General features: G+C 39.0%; 1 protein-coding gene across 5 annotated transcripts in view; it reads right to left on the reverse strand.

Annotated features, from left to right (window-relative positions):
* Window positions 1-20,060, reverse strand: part of RECK (reversion inducing cysteine rich protein with kazal motifs) — a 75,735-nt gene that overhangs the window by 37,848 nt on the left and 17,827 nt on the right. For 2 of the 5 annotated variants that reach the window (XR_012088509.2, XM_020806765.3), the window contains exons 6-12: window positions 17,879-17,926; window positions 7,433-7,466; window positions 6,893-7,090; window positions 6,372-6,639; window positions 4,271-4,450; window positions 1,203-1,415; window positions 143-279 (exon numbers count right to left, since the gene is read on the reverse strand). Coding sequence is in view for 4 of the 5 variants with exons in the window: in XM_020806765.3 (XP_020662424.3) it covers window positions 143-279; window positions 1,203-1,415; window positions 4,271-4,450; window positions 6,372-6,639; window positions 6,893-7,090; window positions 7,433-7,466; window positions 17,879-17,926 (1,078 nt within the window). In the remaining variant the exon portion in view is untranslated. Of the gene's footprint in view, window positions 1-142; window positions 280-1,202; window positions 1,416-4,270; window positions 4,451-6,371; window positions 6,640-6,892; window positions 7,091-7,432; window positions 7,467-8,478; window positions 8,614-10,343; window positions 10,751-12,681; window positions 12,720-17,878; window positions 17,927-20,060 lie in introns of those variants that run through there. The other 3 variants (XM_078377608.1, XM_073003907.2, XM_073003908.2) reach the window with 3 other exon arrangements.

Genomic DNA, 20,060 nt, shown 5'->3' on the forward strand with positions numbered 1-20,060 from the left:
AAAGCTGCAGAAATTGGAAGTATCTCTAAATGCTAACAAAAATGTTTGTGAAGATTCAGCCAACCTCCAACAATTTGAAGCAGAACTAGAAAATGTTTCGTATTCTATATTTGATTCACATGACTCATTCTTCAGTACTTACGAAGATATCTATCTAGGGGTATGCACGTCTCCAAGTCATCTGTTGGAGACAGAAGTTCGCAAATGCTTTCAGCCATGTGTCCCTCAGGAAATTTGCTCAAGTCTCCACATTTCTTGAGAATTTCCACACAATCTGATCTTCAGAAAAATAAAGTATTTACACATTATACACATGCACAATATTGGCAGCTAAAAATGAAGCCACATTAAGAACATCATTTTTCCTACAACACACAGATGCATTAATATAAAAAAATAAGGGTTATACATACACAATATCACTATTTACATTACCATTAACTATAATGTAATGATAATTGTTATAATTATTATAATTATTGTAATTTATGTAACCTCCCAGATGAATACATTTAATGGCTTTCCACAACCAATCTACAACATCTAGTTACTGATTAGAATGTATGCTAATTAAATAGTGGCACACCACTTTTATTTGAATGCAGGATCTCACTGAGTCCATGATCATAAACAGATCCTCCTTTTCCCATACTGACCAGAGGACTGAATGCACCTCTGATTTTTTTTTCTTGCAGTAAGATTTATCAATTTGCAGTATCATGGCAAAACAATACTGTGATACTCTGAATCCTGTGCAGTTTCTGAACTAGTCCAAAAGGGCCAAATTCAGAGAAGTTCTCACACTGAATAAAACATGAGCTCAGACAGTCTTCTTTTATATGCACGTACACAGGACATGTGCCTAGTCCCAATGATTTGGACTAATGGTAAATCATGGTTTTCCAATTTAGGCCTGACAGGATAACACAGCTACTTTTTCTTAACCATGGGATCTGCTGTGATGCTAACTCATCCTGATGGTGGCTACAGCTCTGCTCTAAAATAAAACAGGCAATCAAGATTTTTTGATTCTGAAAATAAGAGGCAATGCATTGAATTGTTCTAATGCCCAGCTTTGCCTTTTGCTTCCCTATTTTTTTTCAGTAAAACATTTTGTGTGGCCCACGTACAATCTAGCTTTCACTTCTACATGAATATTAACATCAAAAACTTCTACAACTGGATATTAATAATCTACTTACTTGCAAATAATGCTTCCTCTAGATTTACTATGACAAGGTTTAATCTGCAAAGAACAAGCAATTGCCTTCCACATTTCTGGCTGGCATTTTTTAATATCAAGAACAGGAATATTTATAAATGGCATCTTGATGCTTCCTTTTTCCCAAAGTTTCATGTCATTCATGGCTCCTTGATCTGACTGGGCATTGCAACTCCTGAAGAGTTCAGTTGGCCTTCAAGGGGAAAAACGGAATATACAGTTATAAAAAAAAAATAGAACTAATTTTGAATCTAGCATGTCTGTACAATTTCAGATCTATTATACAAAATAAAATCCAGCACTCTGAGTGAAATGGCTGGAATCCGAATGAAAACAATGCACTGCAAATTGTCAAAAGTTAATAGTACAGGCATTTGCTGTTGTGTGCCGAATAATGCTGTACAACAGCAAATATCTATGCTGACTTCTTAACTTGTGGAAATTCAAAGCGGGGCCTGAGACCAATGGAGTTACATTAGTAAGCGTAACTAATAGGATTCTGGCCAAGGAGTTGTAAAAATATTACATACTCACTGTAAGTCTTAATGTATCAGGAGAAGAAGAGAACATGCTCTTGCATTTAATTAGGCACACTAAGCCTGCTGATTTAATGAATGTCAATAATGTACTTGGATTAATGGAGAGGAGAGGCAGTGAGCAAAAAAGCAAAGTCTCCACTTCAAAGAAGCAGGAACACAGGCATTTAATGAGGGAAAAGAAAGCAACAGCTAGAGTTTTAGAATTAGAAATAATAAAAAAAAAGCATGGTGGAAATTAATCAAGAAATTCAGAAAAATAATCTTAAAGCTATATGCAATTTCAAAAGGTTTAAAAAGAGGTGACTTAGCGACATGTCTACAGTTATATCTATCCAACTAGTTAATATAAAGCTGGAATAGAAACAATTCCATTTAAAAGACACGGTCATTCAGGAGACAGAAATTAAACTTACCAGTCCACATGATAAAGAAGTAATAAAATACAGATTTTTGGACAAATGAGAAATTAATAATTCATGGTCATCAAGTAGAAATAGTGGGGTAAATAGAACTCAATACCCTGACTAACTGAAGAGAATTTAAATTATTACAAAAACAATCAGATAAAAAATTCAAATGCAGATGAGATACCTTCATTTGAAGTGTGCTTACATTGTATAAAGGATAATAAATACAATTATGTCTATTGAAGTAATTTTTTAAATAAGCCCTCATAGGCCATGAAACTGAATACCAAGATGAAGGAGAACCATGATGAATCAAAGTCAGGAAGGAAAACAGACAACAAAACCAAAATCAGATGTAATCCAAAGGAGCGGTCAAAAGAAAGAGCCAAAAAGAAGATCAGCAAGAGTAAATGAGGGAAGTTCCAGATGTGATGCAAACAGTATGGCAGATAGCAGAAAGTGAAGATGGGAACCCTGACATGTTCACATGCCGCAGTGCAGGATGAGGCTCCCAGTAAATCATCCACCTCAGCTCTGGAAACTTACAAACTGCTCTGCTCAGGCACACTGTAATCATCCTACATGTAAAATCATAGTAACATTGAAGAAGAAAGGTACATTAATTATTTCATTTTAGATATATTGACTCAATAATGGCTGAAAGTCACTTGCATTACACTTACTGTACCTACAATCGCACAAAGACAAAAGTGTTATCCATAAAGCACTCCTGCTTGTGCACTGTGTACTTGGTCAAAGGAGAAGTGTGTGATTGATACGTACAATTGCTGTGTGCAGTCTTTGTTGCCAGGGCATAACAACTGGCATGTTTCTGATGCCTAGCAACATTATACCTTGCTAAATTAGATTCCAACCAACATGTCATAATAAACATCATATAGCATTTCAACCAATCATCTGTTTCCTAAAAAACACCAGTCCTTAACAGTATGACCAATGGCTTTTCCTGACACTTTGCGAAGTGCATTATTACTGTGTAAGAGCTGCCCTGCTGTGTTCTTTTAACTGCATCCCTTTGCTGATTTTAATGGCTTTACAGCAGGGTTAGTTTAATTGATTTTATGTGGCTTTTTAGCTAAATGGGAATTTGTTTACTTTTTAAATATATTTCTAGGCCATTTTGAGCCCTATCTTTTAATGGAAAGTGGTGTATAAATAGATAGATAGATAGATAGATAGATAGATAGATAGATAGATAGATAGATAGATAGATAGATAGATAGATAGATAGATAGATAGATAGATAGATAGATAGATAGATAGACGGACGGACGGACGGACGGACGGACGGACGGACGGACGGACGGACGGACGGACGGACGGACGGACGGACGGACGGACGGACGGACGGACGGGCGGGCGGGCGGGCGGGCGGGCGGGCGGGCGGGCGGGCGGGCGGGCGGGCGGGCGGGCGGGCGGGCGGGCGGACGGACGGACGGACGGACGGACGGACGGACAGATAAAGGGACGGACAGACGGACGGACAGACAGCAGTAACAACTTTGATAATGCCCATATCTACAAATATCAAAATTTGAAGACTAGTCATATCCAGTTACATAATCTTTCCCAGTGCAAATCAATACATCCATATGTGGCGGAAGGAAGTCTTGTGTTTAATGGCTCCAGTCATCTGCAAGCAGGGGCTTTTTCTCTTTAAGGAATCAAGGAATAGAACTCCTTGCGTTTATATGGAATGGAAGATAAGGTATGAGAAGCATGCATCAGCGAATCCTTGTTTTGGAAAGGGTTGATCTATTGTCCGTATTTCCTAGCATTTTAAGATATATCTTCAACCATTATTCTTTGCTTTAAACTGAACAGCTTTTCTCTTTTGGGAACAGTAATCAAGATTATTCAGCCTCCATGAGACATTTGATATATAAGGTACTGTACTAAAGAATGGACATATAAGGAGTTAGGAAATCCAGGATTTGCCATTTAAAACCCACCATGTTAACAATAAAAGGAAATCAACCTAAATCTTGCAAGTCCCCATTACCATACCTGCTTATACTCATCAGGCAGTACAATCAAAGACTTTAGAATTCTTTAGAAAATAATGACTGTACTTGTCTTACCTGTTGTTAAAATTAGTGCAGTAAGTAAGATTTCTACAGCCCAGCTGACAAGGTTCACGTACATCTGCTAAACAGGTCAGCATGGAAACTTCAGCTGGGCTATATTCACAAATGCGGTCAAATTCATGCCAGGTTGGTGTGTTGCCCCAGCTGCTACTATAAAGTTTGGTGCATAAATCTCTAACAAATAAACACACACAAAGAATAAAATTAAAATAAAATATATGGTATATATGGACAATAATTTAGGACATTAGAACTTACATAATAATATTAATTGCTAAAAATATAATTTTTCCATTCTGAAGAGGAAAATGTGTGTAGACTACAGAAGATGTATACACGAAGTAATATATGGAATCTTAATGGATTCAGGACCTTTATCAGATGATGCAAGGGGGAAATTACATTGTACACTGGTGCCCCGCTTGACGACGATAATCCGTTTCAGGAAAATCGCTGTTAAGTGAAATCATCGTCAAGCGAAAAAAACCCCATCCATGCCTCTGAACTGATGCGGTGGTTCCATCACTAATGTCCAAAGAAATATGGATCATCAAAACAGAAGGCATGAAGGCGATATGATGTGATGACCCCTTCAAGAATAATCCTCTTCAGAGAACAATCTAGATTTCCTTGACCTAAGCATCATGGAGGAATCGTCTAATTCAAGGTGACAACGAAGGGGATCAGACGAATCTAGTTCTCAGGAGCAGAACCAGGGGGAAATGCCTTGTGTGGTGGAGAGCCCAACTTGGAAGCCAGGTTGTTAACACTTAACTTAAGGCAGTTCAACATGCAGGATGAGTTGGCCAGCAGATGAGGAAATCCATAGCTTTCACATGACTTAAGAGTCCTTATGACTGTGTTTGCTTTGTTGAAGCACATAAAATGGCATGCTAGATCAGACAAAATCCTATCTAGTGCACCATTCAGTCCACACAGTGGAGAACCAAGTGCCTTTCGGAAGCCCATGAGGAAGACATCAGTGCAAGAATATCAAGAGATGACTGCCTGTGATACTGGAAAGACTATGTCCATCATGACTAATAGCCACTGAGTGCCCTATTCTTGAAAAACGAGATCAATCTCTTTTTTAGACTGGCTAAATTGGCAGCCATTACATCTTAAGCTGAAATTCAACGCATATGGCCCAGAAAATGTAATCCCCACTGAATATAGAATATACTTCTGAATAAATATTCATACATTTGTAATGTACACAAATTAGGTAGCCAACACTGGATAGGAGGCAAGTCAGGATTAAGGAGATATGCTGCCTTATACTGTAACAAAATGTATCAATGAAACTGTGACCATTCCATTCCATTGCAGATACTAGGTCTCCCCACGTCTCCTTTCCCAACACCTCTCCTATTCTTCTAGTCCAGTGGTGGCAAACCTTTTTGGGCTTGCATGCCCAAACTGGGGGGGGGGGACAGCGGGCAGTGTGCCGCCACTTCAGCAGCTGCAGCGGACCCGGAAGTGGCAGTGGCAGTGTCACTGTCGCGTGTGCCAGGCCAGGCAGGGGCGGTTGCTCCTCAGGAGTAGTAAAAGCTGTGGTGCCGCCATTTTGAGCTGCTCCTCCTCCCTCCCTCCATTCACGCAGCACACATGTGCAAAACAGCCCTCCTGGGAAAGGGAGGGGAGACAACGCCCCCCCCTTGCGTGCACTCTCTCTCTCTCTCTCTCTCTCTCTCTCTCTCTCTCTCTGGAGCCGATTTCCTTTAGGAGGAGCAAGTAGGAAACCGTGCCGGTGGGCAACGCCAACCAACTAAAGAGAGAGAGAGAAATGGGGATGGGAGAGAGCGGGAGTGCGGGAGCCTCAAGAGGCGGAGGGAGGGAATTCAAAAACTTGCCAAAGGTATGTCCCCCACGTTAATCCATCCACGCCACTTTTATGTGTATTGAACAGTTTGGCGGGGGGAGTTGCTATCTGGCGACCTATGGCTCACATGCTGGCAGAAAGGGCTCCACGTGCCAGCTGTATGTAGCATGCATGCCATAGGTTCGCCATCACTGTTCTAGTCAATTAGAGCTACAAATGAAAAGCCAAAAAGGAAACAATTGAGGACTTGGACAGAGGAAGACATATACTGACCTACACAATGAAGTATTTGCTTTGGAACAGCAGTGCAATTTAGCACCATCTAGGCCTGTTGAAGGTGGAGGATGCAGAGTGACTCCAGGGTGAGCAGATCTTGAGCTCTCCAGGAAGCATTGCCAGAGAGGGTCCTGTGGAAGAGGCTGTGTTTTACAGCTATCAATAAGTGCATCCACAATTTCTAGTTCTGTTTTCATGGACATCAGAATCCTTTTACAAGCTGTTCGGCAGGTGTAATCCTCTGCTCTGTCACAGCAGTATAAGCCTAAATAATGAATAAAACAAGAACTGTCATGTATCAATAATGGTGTTTTGTGTACTTTGCTAATCACATTAAAAATACTATAAAACAACTAAAAGTAACATAAGAGAGTACCTTACACCCGGTTATTCCACCAGACAGCAAGTGAAAGTTGTCCACATTGACTAACAATAGTTCTCCAGGATTTTCTGCCTGGAAATACCAGGAACTGAAGCTAGAACTGCATGTAAAGCATGTGCTCAATTTTCATACTTACTATCTGTTGAGTTTCTCATCGGATAGGACTGTGTATAGTTATTCACACAATGAATCAACTGTGGGCTCACAGAAGCACAGTAACTCTCAACAGCTTTTATCTGAGATGGTCCTGGAGAAGAATCTGTTCGAAAGATGGCTTGGCAATATTCCCGGCAGTTGGTGTGATGGCCAGCATAACTGCAACAAACTGATCCCACTAATGGGGAAAAAGATGTAAGATAATGTATCACAAGTAAAACGTCATTAACAGTTGATACATTTATATTACACATAATGTTGCACCAGTCTTGACTATAAATCCAATCGGCTGCAAAGGTACAATTTATCTGGCCAGGAATTCTACATTTCCATGCTAAGACAAAATATACTGCATTACTTTGAATGTCAGTCTGGTCAGCCAGTCAGTCAGCTTAAGCAGCTGTGGAATGGATGTATTACTTACAAAATTTGTATAAAGCTGTATCTTGCTCTAAACACTATTTAAAAAGTATCCATAACAGAAATAAATGAAACAAAATAATTTTTAATGTATACATACTTTCATTTCTGTTGATGCAACTAAACAGGGCATTCTGAAAGCAAAAACAAAAATGCATAAACAAAGAGCTACTTTTGAAAAGTTAAAGAATGGCAGGTACGGCAAGTTTTCTACTAATAAGTAGTGGAATCTAAATACATCAATCTACACATACATATACAAAAATGTATGAATAGTGAAATATTTCATAACTAGTAAAAAGTTCCTTTTAAAATGAGAAATGGAATTAAATATGTAAGTCTTCCATGAACTATCACTAAGATAAGAAACACTGCAACTTTAAGAATGGCAGCTACAGCAGAATATATCAGAAGAAAGGGGCATACAATTTGCCATGAAAAAATGCAAAAGCATCAGTAAAAAAAAAACCTCTCTCTTGCTGTCTGCAAAGAAAAATCCAAAGCTGAAAATGAATAAATGTATAAAGTAACTGTTACTGACTATACTTATGTTTACTAGAATTATGAATTTTACACTCAAGTTTTCTCATTGTTGCTTTTATTACCTTAAGGAAATGGCTTAAAATTGCACCACTGCAGCATGAGAATGGCCAGAAAAATTATCTGAGATGCAGTCTATTAGGTGTTTCAAATCCTGTCTACTATTCACTCTCACATCTGACACATTTATCACATCACAAAAGGTATTTATCTACACTTCCCTGTTTGTCTAAAAACCTGAATAAGGAAAAATAATGTAAGAAGATGCTGCTGCCCACTCTGTTCCAAGTTGCAGCTTCTTGATGCCCCACATTATCCCAAGCAGGGGTTTACTGCATGGAACACCAAGTAAGGATTTCAGGGGCTGTCAAATGCTGCATTCTATTGGTTCCTGTGGTTAGATTTTGAAAGATACTATCATGGCCTGAAAACCTAGCAAGTGTATGACTGAACAGTGTCCTGGTTTCCATACTATTGCCAAAATGCATTTTAAAAATTCATACACATCAGAGCAAATATGCAGTATCTTCTCCCTCTAGTGGGCTGTCCTTTTTGTAATCAATTCACATGACTATTTACCCACCCAGTTTTGGAACCAGTATATACCTGGGTGTGAAGGACAAGCCATTGGAGGGTTGAAACTTCTTGTACACTTGCCTTTGCAGTCTATGTTTCCCCAACAAGATTCTGGACTATATGATGAAGTAGTTTTGATTTTCCATTCTGCTGGAACACTTTTTTCTGTCAGGCAGCAAACAATTACTATTAAATCCTTACATTTCAAAAATGAGAGAAACCAGCCACTCATTTTTTAAAATGTGAAAGCTGTACAGACTGCAAAATGTGATGCTTAATTCTGAAAACCAAACAAAAAAGGATTGTGGCCTATAAAGAGATTTATTTCAATGTGAGCTTCTGTATATTACAATCTACCTCCTTACATGCTTAGAATATTTTCGTTAGATCACAAGTTTATATATATAGTATTTTAATATATATTTCTTACATAGTATCTATATAATACTATGTAAGAAATACATTTATATAGTATTTCTTAGCTAGATATCTAAACAGGCATAGCGAACAGCTTGTCTGTTGGCTGATAAAAATGGCAGGCTGCTATCCTTAAAGTATAAATAGATTGCGCTGTGCTAGAGCTAAATTAGGAAAAAGAACCGCAAAAGTATCTGCAGTGATAAACAAAACAATAGGTAAATCAGTATTAATACAAAACAGCTGAACCCCAGCAGTGTAACTTACACCATATGTAAGGCTGAGGATGTCATTAGCTATAGCAGTTTTTTAAAATAAATTAAACATTTCCAGTTCTAGTTCCCTACCCTCACCCCACTGGAGCCATATAATGGCATAGGGAAGGGAGTCTTTAATTTCCAAAAATCAATGCCATTAGCTTTTTTGTTTCTTTTTACTTTTATTTTGGCTTTGTTGCAACATGCCAAAACAGACTAACACAGGTACCTCCTAAAAATAATAATAGTAATGATTTTGTCATAAACCAAAGTTGGATCTGGTGCTGAATATCAGAATTTTCTGTTTATAAACAGAATAAAACAGAGGTGTCTACAATAGATATCTGAAGTTACCATTATAGCAGGCAGCCTTGCTCTATACAGACCACTGCCCCCCTCCATCTAAGCAGGACAAGTTCACATGGATTTTTATATTCTTCCAGAATAACTCTGAAAATTCAATCACCTCTTCAGTCCAGAAGGTACATGTTAATATTCCAACGGGTTACTACTGCCAGGAGGTCCAAACCTATCCAGTGGAATTTGGGACTTCCAACCACTCCCCTTCAAAAATGCCTTCCCACAGACTTGCCTCTAAGAGTCTTTTTAGTTTCAAAAATGATTTGTTTCATGGCATTTGGTGAGTTCCTGCTGAAGAAGCACTAACTACTAGTATGATTCTTTGGATCACATCTCTAAATTTGCTTTCAACTAACTACCAACAGTCTTCTTTTTAGCCCATAAGCTAATTTCCTAAATAAATCCATTCATGTCTCAAACAGTCCCCGTGTTACTTTTCTTACTTTCTTTTCATATTGCTCAGGATTCATTTTCTCTCTGCATCTTTAAAAAACACATTTCCTGTTTTTACATTTGATTTAATTTCCATTTAACATGTAATACAACTGCATTTTTCCAAACTATTTCACATCCATAGAAGAAAGTATTTTGGCTGTTGACACTTCTCAATGAAATATAAACCATTACATAACATTACTTCCTACAGGAGTATTTTTCAAGTTTCTCCTTTTAAACCCTAATACTTTCTATTCTGATACTGTTATACAATCATTATATTTTATAACGAGATATTCACTAGGTATTCCATATCTTGTTTGTTTTGTTTGTTTGTGTTTTTGCTTTTTGTTTGCTCTAGGCACATTTGTAAATATCCTAAAATGACTACCAAAATCACATCTAATAAAACAAATGATGACTTACATATTTCCTTGAAAATAGGCACAGGTACCCACTCATAATATTTATGGCTAGATGCAGAATTATTTAGAAGTAGCCCATTCCATTTTCATGAAAGGAACCAAATGGACAAAAGTGATACTAACTTCATTCACACTGATGCCCTTTTTTGGTGATCAGGGTTTTTCTGCATCAAAGAAAATGACATTATTTGCTAGCTCTCTCATGTCAAATATTTGTGAGACAATGTTTAAGTGTTCTGGTTCTCCTCTTCATTGTCATATGCTCTCAACTCACTTCCAACTTATGACAATTCTATGAACTAGAAATCTTCAAAAGGTCATTACCAGACCCACTCAGGACTAACAAATAAAGCCTAGGGTTTCTTTTATTAAGTCAATCATGTTTTGTTTTCTTCTTTTCTTCTTGTCCTCAAACTTCTTTAACATTACTGTATTTTCTAGTGAGCCTTGTCTCTTCAACAACTTGTCTGAAGTAGGATAGCTTCAATTTAGCCATTTTCATTTCTATTAGAATATTGGCCTTGATATGATACCTACAATTTATTTGTCTTTCTGATGGCTCATAGTATCTATAATGCATGCATTGCGCACCAAAGAACGAATGTTTTTCTTGCCAGATTTTTTTTTACTTTCCAGCTTTCACGTATGCACATAGTAATCATAATAATTCCCTAGGGTCGGCACTATCCCTGATGCTGTTTAACATCTACATGAAGCCATCAGGAAAGGTCATAAGTGATCTGGAGTAAGGTGTCATCAGTATGATGATGACATGCAACTGACACACAACTCTTTCTCTCCATTACCACCTCTGCAGTGGATGCTGTCCATACACTTGAGTGCTGCCTGGCTTCAGTACTGGAATGAATGGATCAGGGTTAACATGCTCAAACTGAACTCAGACAAGACAGAGATTTTGCTCCTGGGGGGAGCCACCAAAAGGTTGGGGGGAATTCTCCCTAGGCTGGACAGCACTGCCCTCCTGTTTAGGGACTAAATTCATAAACTGGGTGTCCTTCTGGATCCATCTCTTTCTTGGAATCCCAGATTGCGGCCATGTCCAGATCAGTCTTTAACCTGCTTCAGCTAATCACCCAACTCTGATCCTAACCAGACAAGGACTCCCTCGGGATATGGTCATCTCTCGGATCAACTACTGCAATGCTCTCTACATGTGGTTTCCCTTGGGCCTGATCCAGAGACTACAGTGGGTCCAGAATGTGGCAACCTGACTGGCTGTTGGTGGAAGCAAATTTAATCATATCACTCTGGTTCTGGTATGCCTTCACTAGTTGCCTGCTATGTCCTGGATCAGGTTCAAGGTTTTGACACTCACAAATAGAGCCCTTCATGGTTTGGGTCCACATTACTTGTCAGAGCCTCTTTCCCCAATGTCATCTGCCCAACCCACTAGATCATCACTGGTGAGACTCCTCTGGGTCATCACCCTGAGGGAGGCCCACAAGCCGCCTACAAGAGGTAGGGCCTTCTTCACAGTGGCTCCAGCTTTGTGGAACCAGCTTCAAGGGGAGCTTTGCCTGGCCCTCTCCTTGTGGATATTAAAGAGGCAACTGAAGACGTGGCTTTCCAGGGAGGTTTTCCATACCATCTCTAGCTGATCGTCCATTTTTCGTCTATCTTGCTTCTGTATTACTAGTCTGCACCATCTAGTTTTTGTTTTGTTTTTTAATAGTGATTCATTAACTGTTTTTAGGGTTTTCATCTTTATGTTTCATTTGTGTTGTATCTCTTGAAAACCACCCAAAGTAGTGCTTTGGCACTAATTGGAGCAATAATTAACTAACTAACTAACTAACTAACTAACTAACTAACTAACTAACTAACTAACTAACTAACTAACTAACTAACTAACTAACTAACTAAATACATAAATAATCTCAATTACTTTAATATGGGTGGTCTCAGTGGGTGGTCCAAGGACACATCCTTATTCTTAAGGATATTCTTTAATTCTTTCATACTTGCCCTTTCAAGCCACAATCCTCTTCTGATTTCTTTGTACACTTTGGAGAAATCAGCACCTCACACTCAACTTATACACCCCAAATTTCATGACTTGAAATGGCCTTTAGCACTGCACAGGCTTACATTCTTTGAAACCTATCACAGCATCTAAGATCTAGCCATTAATGGTAATAACTTGGATGTAAAGGTGAGAATTGTGTTCCTACATTTGTAGCCATTCTTGCAGCAAGTCTGCACATCCATATAAATGAAACACAACAGAAGCAAAATAAAGGAGAAGAAATTATAAAAAAGAAACTATGCTGTCATGAGCAATGACCACTACTGCACTCCCATTTTTTAAACTCTCTTACCTGTCCTTTTCGTTCTCCAACAAATATTGGTCAACCTCCTACAGCAATGCAGAAATCGAGAAAAGAGAAGGAAACACACCAGCATAACAGAGGAAAGGTTACAGATGTGGACAGTGAAGTATAATACAGTATTAGAAGAAATAAAGCTATTTAATGCAGAGGGTTATAATTCAGGAGAAAGACATGGCAGTTCCCCACCAAGGCTTTTGTCACAGTTATCATTCTGCCTCATGTTCTGATGCCTACAGGAAGTTCAGATGAATGACATCCTGTACCTGTCACCCTCCCTTGTTTTCTTCAGATGCTGTCTTTTTCTCTTAATGTGGAAATTTTTTCAAGGAAAAAAAGAAAGAATAGCTAGAGGGTGCCTTCTAACTCCCAGTATGACAGGATATTCTAGCAGCTAAAGGTTTTAGAGAAAGAAGAAATATCTTCCTTTGAAAGGAAATAACTAATCTTTGTTCTTCAAGTGCAAATACTTATCAAATCCAAATACTACCACCCAGCCACAAGAAATATCTTGGGGCCAGGAAGAACCTCAAAAATACAGAAGATTTGCAGAAAAACAATACTACAACTAGGAGGGGGAAGTATTGCCCAGTGATCATGCCTAGTGGGTGCAAAATGCTGATTTTTGTGGAAGTGAAAATAAAATAAACATAATGTTGATAAACTGAAAAGCTATATAATTCTAAATGACAACACTCAACATTGCAAGCTAGCAGGATAATTAAGTGATCCCTAAAAATAGCATTGGTCTTTAAATAACAGGGCATTTATCTCATAATAAAAAGATCAAAAGTGCGAAGAAGGATCAACAGAGTGCCTTTCCTATATCAAAAAGTCTAGCCAAGGTTGGAACCCCATGTCTGGATACTGTGCGGGATTTTTTTACTGCAGTTACTCACCAAGTCAGGTCAATCAATTTCCACAAAGCAAAATAAATGTTTAAACAGGAAGTTTCAACCTTGAAGTCTAAAGGAGGCACAAATACCTTACAGTAATTAGAAAAGCAGTATAAAAAGTTTATACTATCTGTCTTTGGCCTAGATTGTGCCTGCCGTATTTGCTCACATGTCATGTCACACCATGGCTTAGGAGAGGGATGGAAAACCTATGACTTTTCAGATACCCTTGACTTATAGTGGCTGAACCTACTAGGTCCAGTCAGAGTGCCACAAGATTGTCTTCTCCAGTTCCTACATGGCACACTTGAATAGGAAAAGTTGCAGTGAAGCTTGGACATACATATATAATCAGGAGAGTGATTATGGAAGATTTTTCTTTTTCTCTCTCTCTTTTGTTAACTGTGATTTGTTGTATTATCTGGCATGACAAATTATGTTAAGAGCTAATCATGGTTAGTTTCGGTTCCTGAAACCATTAACTATCAACAAGAGTAACTAAAAGCAGAATCAATCACTCATGAACTTCTACTCTTGGCCCTTGGACTGGGGACAGGGCATATAAACCAAGAATATGTGAACATGGGCATAGCATAAGTTTTCATTTTATATTTTACACAATTCTCTTATGACAAATTTATTATCCATTGATCACATGGAATTTAAAACATGGAAAGTCCTAAAATAGATGTCTTACAGACAGGAAAGATAAGATAAAATAGCATGTTAAGAGATTTCTGTTTTGAAGAGAAGGTATATACCAGATACAGATTCCTGCAAATTTTGTTTCTATTTATACATAACTAAATATAATTGTTTCTGAATCAGATATCTGGCAATAGCTGTTTTAAAAAGACTACTTGTAGCTTGCACTTTGGTACAAAATTGTACAATTCATTGCCAACAAATCTTCTATGCAATAGAAAGCATTAGAATAAGAGACATTTTCCTTACAACTATTTCTTCTATTGGCACATTCAAACAGCAATATAAATATTTCAACAAATAGTTGGTTTTGCATTAGAACAGAATCAACAAATTGTTAACTTATGTCATCAGAGAAAGCAGTACTTTTAGGAACATCCTTCAGGGTCTCTAGGGACAGAATCCCTCATACATCCATTAGTTTTCTGCATGCAACTCGACAGTATAAGATATAAAGACTTTAAAACTTGATTCAAAGATCTAAAAACAATCCGATGGAGGTTCCTGGGAGACTATCATTTGTTAACATGAAGCCACTTTTCTGAACTCCCCACTGCCCTCCTCCAGCCACTGTTACAGACAAAATGTTAGATCAGATGGATCTTGAACAGTCCATCTTACTCCTCTCTCCATGGCAATTTCTTTTCACTCTCCTGTTTTAACACAGGATTGCTCCCACAACTCACACACACATGAAAGAATAATGTGGAGGCATGACAAGCCAGAAGGAGAATTCTCTATTTTCACTGAAACTGTTCTGAAATTCACTTGAATATCTCAGTAGCTAACTGGACAGGAGAGACATGAGCATGAACACAAACTCAGCCCCCAAACATCCTCAGACACCTGGCAGTGTCACAGAGCATGTAACTCTGACGCTGTCTCTGTAATTGTGTCTGGTGAATGCATTTACAGATCTCACATAATCAGTAATCCAACATTATCAGAGTTCACCTATATGCATGCTCACATCTCCAACACCCACTTGGTTTCATATGTTCAAACACAAATAGGGCTCTTGTTTTCATTATACTGTTGCTACAAGTCATCAAATCTCTTCCAAATTAAGTAGACCCTCACAGGATTTTCAAGGTATGGGTGATGTTCAAGGAGTGGTTTACCATGGCCACTCTCAGACAGCTTACTATGGCTAAGCAGAGATTTGAATTCAAGGTTCCGAAATCTTAGTCTGACACACTATCATTCTCTTGCTGAAAGTAAGAGATAGATAGGTGGCTGGGACAAGAGGCTGGATGTCACAAGGAAAACAACTACGTGTGAACGACTGTATAGCTGAGGTTGTGAACTGGTGTGTGGTTGTGGGATGGAAAAGGCCCGATTCTGCTCTACGGTATTACTTAAAATAACAATACCAACCTCTTGCTCTGTGGCTACTGAACTGGTACATGGTAGAAGGTAGAGCTGAGTGTTGGGTCAAGTTCAGTGTTGTCATTATTATTCTGACTGTGGGCAATGGGAGGTATACTATGGAGAAGAGATTATTATTGAAGAAAATGATGTAGTTATTTGCAGGCTGTTCGCCTTCCTGATTCTATCTCCATATATCTGGCTGTTCAATTAATTACTGAGAAGAAATCACTGGTGTGAGGGGGCTGACATGGCATGCATCCTTGACCCAGGGGAGGTTAGCTGAAGGAGTGATTTGACCTAGATTTGCTTGGCTGAGTACTCTATCAAGTACCAACCTCGACTAGACGGGTCAAACAGAGGGAGCCGTTCATAACAGTTCTAGCTTTCCCAGCAAGAATCTTCTTCACTATAAGGCAATGCCTGCATCTGGTATTACGTCCGAGAGACAACATGATTGCTTTGTATACTATACTGTAGTATATAGCTTGCTGAATAAAAACTTCTCTGTCAAGCTGGTTAGATGCATAAAGACAGGGACAGCCCATTTGGGAGAAAGCAGTCTGTCAGAATTAGACTCATGTGCAATTAATTTAATTCAAATTACTTAGGATCATTTGCTTGGGGTGCAGAGAAAGGATTTCCCTGTTGTGGTATCCACTATTTCAGGTCATCTCATAAATAGCATTAAGGTGCCTGTTAGTGTCGGGTATTTCTGCTATCAATTAAAGACTTGTCCATTTGCCCAGGCATGATTTTAATACATCATTTTAAAGATATTATTCTTATTGTTTCATCAGTTTTTACTTATTACTTTTATTGTTTCTTATTTTATTGTTAATAGTTTAGAGATGTTTTAAATAAAAAGCAGTATTAACATATTCTTAAATAAATAAGTAGTACAGAAAGGGACAGGGTTGTGGGGATTAGCCTCATGTGCCATTCATTTGGCATTAACATCTACACATATGTCTCCTTCACGTGGGGAAGACAGGGCCAGTATCCCTCCTCGCATGGAGCTCCACACACACACACATCATTACACACAGCTAGCCCTTTATCACACCAATCAAATATCCAAAGAGCAGGGAAGTGTTTCCAGTGGGAGGAGGAACAACAAGAGAAGTGCATGCACCACTAGCCTCAGCATTCACATTTTTTTTCAACATGCTAAAGGATGCATGTGAATCAACTGTATGAATTCACATTACAGTTACACCCACAAAAGCTATTATCTGTAGAAACTGGATTGCCTTATGACTGCACCCGTTTTTGTTTGTTTGTTTGTTTTTTAAGTCTCCGGGTCTGGAAATGCAGTCTAGATATAATGCTCTGGTCTAGATGCAATGCACAACTGTCATTAATATGACAAGACAAGAGGGGATCCCAGAAAGGGGAAATTGGCTGGCTACCAGCTGGCAAACCAGTCCGCTTGGAGCAAGCATCATATCTCATCTGCAATGTTGGGGCAGGAATTCAACTGGAATTAGAAACTGTTATGACTGTACAGCATAGGTAGGCAGAATGCAGCTCTGGAGCCATTCTTACAGCCCACAAGCACCTCTGTCCTCCCATGCCCCAATTTTAAAAAAATTGTTCAAAATCCTTTCATATTCTTCTGTGGGGATATTTTTTTTCAAGTTTTAAAGGGCTTCCAGAACCCACCAAGTTTTAGTTTTATTTTTTTACCACTAGAGGGCATAATGTGTTTTCTTTTCTTTTTCCTTTTTCCTTTTTTTTTTTTTTTTTTTTTTTTTTTTTAGCAAACTCCCTTTTTCCAATGTGGTATAATGGCTAGAGTAATGGACTAGAGCCCTGAAGACCAGGGTTTGAATCCATATTGAGACACAGAAATTCACTGGGCTATGTGGCACTGGTAGAAACATTCCTTAAATTTCTCACCTACCTTGAAAACTCTGTTAGGCTCACTGTGCATTACATGCATATAGCACACAATATTTCTATCCTAAAACCCATTTTTTCACATATATGTATGTGTATGTGTGTATTATATTATATATACAGACAAATAAATAAAAAAACATGCATCCTGTTTTGTCATACCCTGCCCTTTGCTCAATACAGACTCCGGCTGCCCACAAATCTGAAAAGTATTCTTTAGCAACTCTGAGATGGTCCGCTCCTGCTCTACAGTCTGCCAATGGGAAACCTAAGAACTACCAAAGGAAAAAAAAAGGAACTATCCGTAATATACTTACCTCATATTCTTTCCTGCAAATTTTCAATATACCATTTTTTGAAGATGCCTGAAAAATATTCATTTCATCACCAACATGACACTCCAAAGTATTCTAAAACATAATTGCTTAATAGGATATTAAATACAAAAATCAGGGATAACTCAGAAATGCCATCAACACATTTTGTTTCTTCTAAAATGATCTAAACCACTGCATGTTCTTAATGGAAACCCAGTGTTATTTATTTACATTTTTTCTATTCCATTTAAGGCATGATATGACTTTTATTACATAAAAACAAATAGTCAAATTGTGAAGGAATCCCAGTGATTTCTTTGGATTATTTTTTCTGTTGTCACCAAGCAGCCCGCCTGTGTCTGTGTGCCTCAGGATTATTTTCTGGATTTTTTTCACCATATTTTTTTCAGAGATTTCCAAACTGCCTATAGGTCCTTTCCTTTCTTGAATTAATTCTACTGCCTACACGGCCTGCCTGCTGCAGTCTATTGGACTTAGGGAAAGATTTTAAAAAGCTTCTAGTGATGGGAGAAAAGAAACCTCACAATGTTCTGGCACTCTAGTGTGGGAGGGAACTTTGTAATTTTTCACCATAATTTGCTTGCTTGCTTGCCTCAGTAGATTGATCCCCTTTTGTTTGTTTCTCTTTTTTTTTCCTTTTTTCGAGTATTTTTTAAAGATCCTTTGGTCTGACACTGATTTTCTGAAGTAGTTTTTATTTTTTCAATTTATTATTATTATTATTATTACAAATACAGGTGTGAAGGAAGAGAGATTAGTGTGCTGTCCTCCCAGAAGCATGCCCATGATGCTGGGTGAGCAGGTGAGGAAGGCAAGATAGATGGATGGATTGAGAGGCCATGGATGTGAGCATTGTGAACAAGAGGGTGCCTCATCCACCAGGGGGCGATCAGAATGGCATTTGAGCAGTCCTGCCTCAATTTGACGATGGTCCGCAGGAAAAGTGGTATCGGTGGGAAGAGGCAAAGGAAGCACGTGGTCCAACTCGCCATGAGAGCATTGCCAAGAGACGCTCGTCCGATGCCCGCTCTGGAAAAGTACTGGGTGCATTTGGCATTGATTGCTGTGGTGAAAACACCTCTATTGGGATGACCCCACTTGTTGCAAAGTTGGAGAAAAATTGTGTCATTGAGGGACCACTCGGGCATTTGAGAATTTATTTATTATTTATTTATTTATTAAATTTATACCCCGCCCCTCTAGACCATGTCTACTCAGCCTGCTGAGGGAGTCTGCTAATTGGTTGCGTTGTGTGGCAATGTGGACCGCTATAGGAAAAATGTGGTGATCCAGACACCACTCCCAAAACTGGACAGCAAGATAGAGGAAGGGTCAAGAGTGCTTACCCCTCTGTTTGTTGATGTAGTAGAGTGCTGTCATATTGTCTGTGGTCACCTGGACTGTGGTGCCTGTAATGAGTGGTTCGAAAGTGTGGAACACTTTGAAGATTGTCAGCAATTCGAGGTTGTTGATGTGGAGAGTTTTTTCATAAGGGGGCATGAACTCAAAGATCCTCACAAACTGCACCCCAACCGACAGGGCTGGCATCAGTTGTAATTTGAATTGCCAATTGGAGAGCTGCAAACCGTCACCCGAGGAAAAGATTGGCCAGGGTGATCCACCAAATCAGCTGAGATTCAAGGTCGGGAGTGACTTGTAGAAGCATAATGGGTGGGTGGAGAAGCGGGTTGAATAGGGATAGGTACTAAGATTGTAACGAGCGCATTTTCAGTCGGGCATGCTGAATAACGGGTGTGGTGGGGGCCTTGAGGCCGAGGAGGCATTGTACCTGATGAGCAGTGACCAGCATGTGTTAGTACCATGGGTCTTGTACAGATTCTCGATTCTGAGAGAGATCTGAGGCACTGAAGATGGTTTGGCCCAAGACTGCTTAATAAGCTTGAGCACCCACAGAATGAACTCCATACGAAGTGGGGGTGTCTGATCCTCAGTATCCTCATATACCTTGTCAGATTCAGATTGGGTTGGTTGCTGGACCTCAAGGTCCATGGCTTTAGCAATACAGAGAACTAATTGAGAATAGGAGAAATCCTCTGATGGTGTTGGAGGGTTAGCATCAGCTACAACGGAATCGGAAGATTGGGGGGGGGTGTGATTCTTCTAAGGCCATGGAATCAGAGGACTCCGAGTCTGAAGAAGG

Source organism: Pogona vitticeps, chromosome 6 (genome assembly GCF_051106095.1).
Source record: "Pogona vitticeps strain Pit_001003342236 chromosome 6, PviZW2.1, whole genome shotgun sequence".
NCBI lineage: Eukaryota > Metazoa > Chordata > Lepidosauria > Squamata > Agamidae > Pogona > Pogona vitticeps.